The sequence below is a fragment of the Geospiza fortis genome, unplaced genomic scaffold, assembly GCF_000277835.1.
Source record: "Geospiza fortis unplaced genomic scaffold, GeoFor_1.0 scaffold162, whole genome shotgun sequence".
Classification (NCBI taxonomy): domain Eukaryota; kingdom Metazoa; phylum Chordata; class Aves; order Passeriformes; family Thraupidae; genus Geospiza; species Geospiza fortis.
The window spans coordinates 3,923,151-3,931,352 of NW_005054316.1; the positions used below are offsets into that span (position 1 = coordinate 3,923,151).

An 8,202-nucleotide genomic window follows, 5' to 3' on the forward strand; every position below is an offset into this window, starting at 1 on the left:
GGGGTGTAACGGGTGTCAGGGGCGTTTCACCGGCGAGGAGGCGGCGAGGGAGCGCCCGGTAACCGCACACGGGTGGGCTGTGCGTGCGGACCTGGGCAGGGCCCGTCGGTGGTGTAGGAGTGCTAACAGTCCATAATAACAATAAACGTGTCACGGCAGTGACAGCAAGTGTGTGACAGTAATAGCAAGTGTGGAGCTGCGGTAACAGCAGCTGCGTCACAGGAACAACAAGCCGGCATCGGCTGAGTTTCCCTCAGCAGAGGCGGTTCTGTGGCACGGATGGGTGGCAGCATCCCCGTGCCACAGCACTTGTCGGTGTTTTGCCTGCCCGAGCAGTCGTGGTGTTCCTAGGCGTAATCCACGGGACACAGTGCTTGAGATCATTTGGAGGTACCTGTTGGCGGATGGAGGTTTTAAGTCCTGCCCCTTCCGCTCATCAAGCAGGCCAGACAGCTTCTCCTAAAAACTGGATTTTCTTGTTCTCAGAAATGAGGGACTGCTCATCTCTGAAGGAACTATAAGTTTCATTTCCATGAGCTGTCTTTCTACTTGGTTTTATTGTGAATACCAGTTTTAATGGATTTTTTCTCACTTTCTTTCCTTCCCTATGAAGACATTAGTCTAGATGCAGTAAATTGGAAGAAATGGAAGAAAGGAAGATCAAGAGGAGGAGCCCCAAATCATCTTCCAGTCACTCTGCTCAGGTTGCTAACTCCAAGAAAAGCTCAGTGCCAGTCAGTAAAAGTACAGCCTTTTCCAACCCTGCCCCACAGCCTGCTGTACAAAAACCAAAGTTAAAACGGTAAGCTCGGGCCATTTGCAGACCTAGAGGGAGTGAGAGCCAGGAGCTTGGCAATGCTGACGCAGTCTAAAGTTGTTTAGACTGGCTATGACAGAAGAGCTTCAGACTTGTGAAAAGTTTTGATGATGTGTCTTTTTTAGCAACATGATTTATGTTTAATGCAATATAATGGTTATTTTACAGCAACGGAAGGTGTTTTATACTTTTCTTGTAAGCTTACTGAAATGTTACACAATGCTGTAAACTCATACCAACAACAATTTAGCTGAAGCAGAGTGTAGCCTGGTGTGCCTGGTGAAAGACACAAGTTGGGTGATCAGATTTGGGCATCATATGGGAGATACTAGATGTACAGCTGTGAGCAACAAATAAAATATTACATGACTGCAAGGTTGGAACTGACAACTACGGCAGGAAATGAAGGACATAAATTGAACAGGATGAGCTAGAACTGGAATTTCCAGGTGTTTTGTGACTGAGGACCTCTCAGTTGGGGCAGTGTCTTGCGTAAAGAGAGACATTCAGTTCTTCAGAAAGTGTCACATCAGAATAGTTTGTGTTTTTTTGATGATAAGTTGGTTGCAGTTTGAGAACATTAATTTATCTGCACGTTAGAAAATGTGTTTCTTGGCTGTGGCAGACACAGTAGATAAATAAACGAAGAGGAATTTTAAAGGGAAATGTTAGCTGGAGAGAGGCAGCAGAATTTACTGACCTCTGAGTTTTAGCTGAAGATTAAATACAGAACTGTGAGCATCAGCACAGAGAGTCTGTTTGAAGGATGCAGTATTGACCTGATAAATAATTAATTTCTGCAATGTAAAGTGTATACATTATTTTTCAGGAAAACCGTGTTAATACTTAGAGGGAAATATTAGTAAATACTAATGTGCTATAAATTGGTGGCTTCTGCACTTGACTGAACAGTCTACTCAAGTCTCAACATTATTATCCTGGGATTTACTAGAAATTAATTTCTTGCAGTCCAAAAGATTGTGTAGAGAAGAAAATGTGCTTTTTGCTGTAAGTTCTGGCCATTCTGGCACAATTGTTAAACTTACCAAGCAGTGCTAATACAGATAATTCCTTGAACTTATCAAGCAGGAGAGGTAATTGACATAATAATGTGAGGAACTACTACTGTGATAATGGAGTATTTAATTAATTTTCACTTTATCTGCAAGAATCCAATAAGTTCTCAAAGACCAATAGTTTATTTTATTAAACACCAGAATCAGGTAGAAAAATGGATGACCTGTCTACTGTACAAACCATTAAGTCTGAAATTGAAGCAGAACCTAAATTGAGTTGCTCTGAGTTGAACTGGATATGGTGATTGTTGGACTGCTGGTTGTTTCTATAGCATATAGTCTATATGATGTTTTATAGACTACAGAAGCTCTTGGGCTGGACAAAGAATTATTATTTCCTATAAGAAAGAGAGAATTTGCAGAGCATGGGAAAGCCTTACTGTGCTTTAAACCCCATTATCTTCACTAATTAAATAAAGCCTCTTTTTTAAGTCTGTGATTTTTTTTTAATATCCCATAGTATTCTAAATTAAAATTTTTAGGCTCAGATTTTTTCACTGCATCAGGTTCTGAACAGATTAATCACAAGGCTGCAGGACAGCCTCCTACTTAAACTGTATTAGGATGCAGTCTGTCTGTCTGTCTCTGGGTCAGAGATGGAACATGCTGCTTCTCACTGGGAGCTGCCTGTTTAGTTTCCATATTGCTTGTGTGTTCACAGGGATTTAAAGTGGTTATTAATTTTCATCCATGTAGTTTCTATGGGCACATGGTGCTCCGAATAAGTGCTGTGTCTAGAGAGAAGTGTATGGGATCTAGGGATTTTTATGATTTTCTTGCAGGAAGGGTTGTAGACCATTTTTAGCAATTTGATGTTTGGGCACAGACTAGTTTCATTTGGTACATTAGAGTAGTGGGACAGTGGATTTGATGGTGAGATATACAAAATTGGGATGTTATTTGTGGGCTGAAAGAAAGAGCTCTAAGAAAATTTATGTGGAGTCAAGGTCACCTTCCAGAGCTTATAACCAGCTGTTTTCCACAGGGGTTGGAGTCTACAGATGTCTGTGACAGGAGGAGAGTATGATTTTTCAGGGGGTTTCTCTGGCTTGCAGATGCTTTTTGGGTGATTTTATGCAGATAATGTCTACCTAGAAAAATGGTGGAATCACCATCCCTGGAAATGTTAAAAAATCATGAATGTCGTGCTTGAGGATGTGGGTTAGTGGTGAACATGGCTGTGCTGGGTTAATGGTTGGACTTGATGATCTTAGAGGTCTTCTCTGTGCTAATGCCCTACGTGTCACTGCTGGGTAATGCTGGCCCGCTTTAGGTTACTAAGATGGCCATCACAGATGTGTGGTCCAAGCAGACTGTTGGAACCCTTCATTTTGCAGTATCAAAATGTTGAGATAGTGATGTTCTTTATTTGTAAGACAAGCTGGAGGTCCAGTGTTTATCTTAAAAGCAGTGACTGAAATATGCACTATGTAGTTCCCATTTAATTTTAAAGCTCAGATGTACACTTCTTTCAATTTCAAATTTACAGTGAAATTGAAAGCAGGAAGTAATATTTGTTTTGTTCAATTTTTTTTTTTTAGCGTAATCAAAGAGAAAGCCAAACCTCCAGGAGCTGAAGCAAAAGGGGCACAGGCAGCACCAATCCAGCATTCTTTTCTCACAGATGTATCAGATGTCCAGGAAATGGAAAGGGGACTTCTGAGTCTCTTGAATGACTTCCACTCTGGCAAACTTCAGGCATTTGGTAAGTGCATGAATTGGGTGTGTACAATAGTTGTTTTTTATAGCTGTACAGTGGTAACATTTGCAAACAAATGTGCTGCACGGACAGACTGCCAGCTGTCAGTTGGACTCTATGATTTTAATGCATTTTTAAATTATAGCCCCATTGTAAGGTTGTCTGTGTTGTGAGATTATTCATATGCCATTTCATTAGTCCTTCCAGCAGGGAAGCACCTTTCCTTAAGATACCAAGTTTCAAATCACTTATTTATGTAGGAAGAAGTAACCGTATTTAGCACCCAGTTTTGCTGCATATGAACATTTAAGACTGTTGGTAACAACTTTTATGAAATTCAGTGCAAGCTGCGTTTTACCCAGGTTATACTTAGCTTCTTAGTATTTTTACAGCCTCAGAGTTGATGGAGGTTTTAGAAGAAACATTGCACATTTTTGCTTTCTTTTCTCCCTTGTACAAAGTAGAAAAATGCATGTCTACTTTTGCAAGTTTAGTTTTAGGTCAGCCTGTCAATTCCACACAGATTTTACAAAAGAACCTGAAAAGTTTGTATTATATCAACCATCTATTTCAAGAAAGCAACCCTCAGAGAAATCAGAATTGGAAAGAAGGTTTTTTTGACTGAATTTCAAGTTAAAATACAGGGCCTTTCTGAATCAGAGAAAAATTCAAGAGTATAGAAAAACCACATGCATTCTAAAAAACTCTGAGAACATTGGATAGCCACTGTAAATTCAGCACAACACAGCAACAAATGGGATGACAGAAACTTCAATAGTGAAACCACCAAGAAAGCAAATGTAGTTGTAAAATTGATGTTTAAATTCTCTGATGTAGAAAGCTACATCTCTCCTCTCTGATATAAAAAGCTGCATCTTCACATCTTCGTTTTCTCTCTTGGGTTTCTTTATATAAAGTTTTTACTTGTTGTTTTAGGAAATGAATGTTCCATAGAGCAGATGGAGCATGTGCGGAGTATGCAGGAGAAACTTGCTCGCCTCAATCTGGAGCTCTATGGGGAGATGGAAGAACTTCCTGAAGACAAAAGAAAACTAGCCAGTGATTCCAACCTGGATAGACTGCTGTCAGATGTAAGTACTGGGAAGGCACAAATCATGGAATTTAGGAGCAGTGTTTTCCTGAACTGAGCTTTGCTGTGGGCTGTGTGTGTAGTGATTTACAGTTGAGGAGAACATAGCTCTTCAATGAACCAAGGTGTGCCCTGCCCTCCTCTTGGTTCGGAGAGAACACAGGAGTTGTTTCCGTTTGTTACAGCTGCTGGTTACTTTGGGGAGGGGAGCAGGCTGGCTGCATGACATACCTGAGCCTGTCAGCCTACTTAGGGACAGCCCATGTACTAGGGAACGACAACCACTTTCCCTGCAGTCTGTCCTCCTATGTCTGGGGAAGGTGACACATAACAAAGAATATAGATCTGTACCTTCTACACTTTGTCTAGTTTATTTCCATAAAAACCAGAATTGTTAAAATTTCTTTAAATTTCATGAGATCAGTGCATTTGGAAACTTAATTTCCAAAATTTCCAAACTTAATTTGGAACTTAGCTCATTGTATAGAATTCAGTGTAGGTTTGATTTTTGTAAGAAATCACACATTTTGGCCCAAACTATTAGTTATTTCCTTCATTGTTTTAATGTATTCATTTCAGCATACCAGCATAATTGTTGCATTTCTTTGACTAACTGAAGTGCCATTTCTCATAATTTCTACATTTATATTGCAGCTAGAAGAACTAAATTCATCTATGTATCCTTTTCCTAAAATGTTTATTTTGCATTATAATTACTAACTGTAGTCAAATCGCAGTGTGTTTCCCTAGCAACTGATGTCTTTACAAGAATCAGATTCCTTCAATAATCCCTTTGTGTTGTTTGTCTTTTAATTTTATACAGAATAGAAATGCAAATCCGGGTGTTTATTTTGCACATTCCTCTGAGCACTGCAGGGCTCAGTACCTAGAGTTGTAGTTAATTGTGATGCTGTGCTTTTAAATGAGTACTATAATACAGCATCAATTTTTAGGTTCTTCCAATACATAAGTGGCTGTATCTTAACACATCTAATTATAGGTTGTTTCTTTCACCTGGTGATTTATTTAGCTACCATGTTCCACTTGTGAACCACAATGTATTGTCAGTAGCAAAACCCATCAGCAGCAGGGTCTTTCTGCATGCATGTTATTGAGACATTCTGGAACAAACATCCATAGTAATATTCCTTCAACAATATTCAGAGGCATCTGTCCCACTGATAAGTGAATTCTATTACCTTTTAGTTTTTTTCTAGAAATGTGCGTGGTCGTTTATCACTGCTTGACCATGGAGCTGACCTAATTTTTTATTTCTAGGGTCAGGTACTTCAGCAGAGCTTAGGAAACTGAACAAATGTGTGCTCTTAGCCCACAGAGAAGATAAAGCTGAATGTCTCAGCTTGTCTTTCACACTATGCTTTTGATAAGCCAGGATGGCAGTGGAGGAGTGTAGCACTCAGTTTACTCTGCAGTCTGGTTAATTCTGTTGTTACACACTTTGTATGCATTGAGGAGGTGAGGCTCTAGTTTTCGGGGCTTCAGATCCTGCTCTGGTATCTACATTCCCTGCATCTTCAGGCAGACTTCATAAAGAGGACAAGTAGAATGTGACAGTAATATGTAATAGTGATAAAAACAATCCGCCATCGCCCTTGATCCCCAGGCTAATGCTGTAGGTAGGTAATGCTCAAGTCTCATTGAGAAATATTAATCTACTGGCGGGGGACTAGCATAGGACTCATCAGAACAGTTGTCTGGACTGGTGCATACCCCAGAGTAAGCAGAGTTTCATGTAACACTGCTGTCTTGTTAATGCCTTATCTATATGTGAAAGTGTTATTCCTTAATGATTTGCTTCAGCCAAAAGCTACATTTAGCCGATGCTCAAGATATTCCAAATGGTACTACAGGCTGAGAGAGAACATCTTTGTCAGTCTGGATTCTCCAGCTTTGCTTTTGTTTTTCTGGACAATGGAATCAAGACGAGTTGTGACTTCGTGTTGTTTTTTAATTTTACACAACAAAGAATCAAAGTGCAAATCCAGGTGTTTATTTTGCACATTCCTCTGAGCACTGCATTATGTTAGGGCTCAGTACCTAGAGTTGTAGTTAATTGTGATGCTGTGCTTTTTATTATTGCCTTACTTAACAGAAAAATTGGAGAAACTTGGAAATGCATTTCTTCTGCTCAGTGTTCATATGGTTGCAAGTGGTACATGTATATAAGTTCATTGGCATTTCTCCAGTTTTTATGAAGGTACTGATAATGTTGCCTTTCTAATCATTATACAGACAATCTGCTCACTGTCTCTTTAGTGTTTTGTTGATTGGTGATGCCACCAGATAATTTATTGTTAATAAAGTGAAAAGTTTTAAATATATGATGTTTCATTTGCAGAAGCTGATATTGGAAGATGAGTTTTAGCACTGTCCAAATGTTTGCAGAGTTTACATTTTCCCATACTATGAATAATTATAAAGTCTCACCAAATTAGAATTGGTGTGCATGCTACCAGTCTACATAAATTAAGTATTGTGAAAATCCAAAACTCGGTAAATAGTCACTGTTCAATAAATCCAGGATAATCAATTTTGTAGTTATTCTGATGTTGTAAATAGATGACACCAATTAATTGGTGTCAACTTTATGTGCACAGCCAGAGGGAAAAAAAAATCTGTATTAGTATAAAATCAGGCTGGTTTTAGATCCAAAATTTCTATCACCATGCCTTTGGTTCTAGATTCATTTTATATTCAGTTTTTAGGTAATACATTCAGATTCCACGCTGATTTTACACTTACTGAACAAGGAATGGAATCTTTATCCTTCTTCCTGAGTGCAAAGCTTTCATCAGCCCAGAGTGGGCATGTGGCCAGGAAATAGAAGATTCCTTTTGTTGGGCATCTTTGGAGAAGAGGCTTCTGCAGCCACAAGATGTGGTTTTGGACTGTGCAGCACCAAGCCTGCAGCACACTGGGGACAGAAGGATCCTTTAACCACCCCTGAGTGCTCTGGCTCCAGATTCAGCCTCAAATATTCTGCCTCACCTGTCACGCACATCTCCATGATTTACAAACCAGTAGGATCCCAGTGGTTGTCCCCTCAGGTTGTTCTTTACACAATTTATCTCCTTCGTTGCCAAGATTCTCTAGGAGTTTGCGTAAACGGACCTAGGAGTCCCTGCCTGCAGCTGGGTATGTACCTGTGATGTTGTGAAATCCAAAGTCAGCTTAAGAGAACTACAACACAACAGGCTTCTCACAGAGTGAAGCCAAGGTTGATGTGTGTTCTCTACACACACACCTCTGACCAGTAATTGGGCAATTACCATTTCTGCACAGCACCTTCTCACATCAGTACTATGCCCTTGTTTCTGGGCAGACTTCTGAGCAAAAAAGTAGCATCTTTTAGCCTCGTGCCTCATATCAGGTGTGGCAGAAGTGACTAGTAGAGCTGCAGTTACACAAACAAAATTGTATTCCTGCAGCTCACTTGGATGCAGGAGCAGAGCTGTGTGCTCAGTAGCAGCCTCTTGCCAGCAAGTGCAGTGTATCACAG

At 39.9% G+C, this 8,202-nt stretch overlaps 1 protein-coding gene across 2 annotated transcripts; it reads left to right on the forward strand.

Moving 5' to 3' along the window:
• Positions 1 to 42: 42 nt before the first annotated feature.
• Positions 43 to 7,233, forward strand: CCDC28A (coiled-coil domain containing 28A). 2 transcript variants are annotated; one of them, XM_031056304.1, is made up of 6 exons: positions 43 to 58; positions 614 to 802; positions 3,435 to 3,598; positions 4,529 to 4,683; positions 5,337 to 5,359; positions 6,504 to 7,233. In XM_031056304.1, the coding sequence occupies exons 2-6, from the start codon at positions 645 to 647 to the stop codon at positions 6,556 to 6,558; spliced, it is 555 nt and encodes a 184-aa protein (XP_030912164.1). In that variant the 5' UTR covers positions 43 to 58; positions 614 to 644; the 3' UTR covers positions 6,559 to 7,233. The 2 variants fall into 2 exon arrangements, with proteins under 2 accessions (XP_030912164.1, XP_005420148.1); XM_005420091.2 differs by lacking the exon at positions 43 to 58 and having other exon boundaries at positions 433 to 802.
• Positions 7,234 to 8,202: the final 969 nt, after the last annotated feature.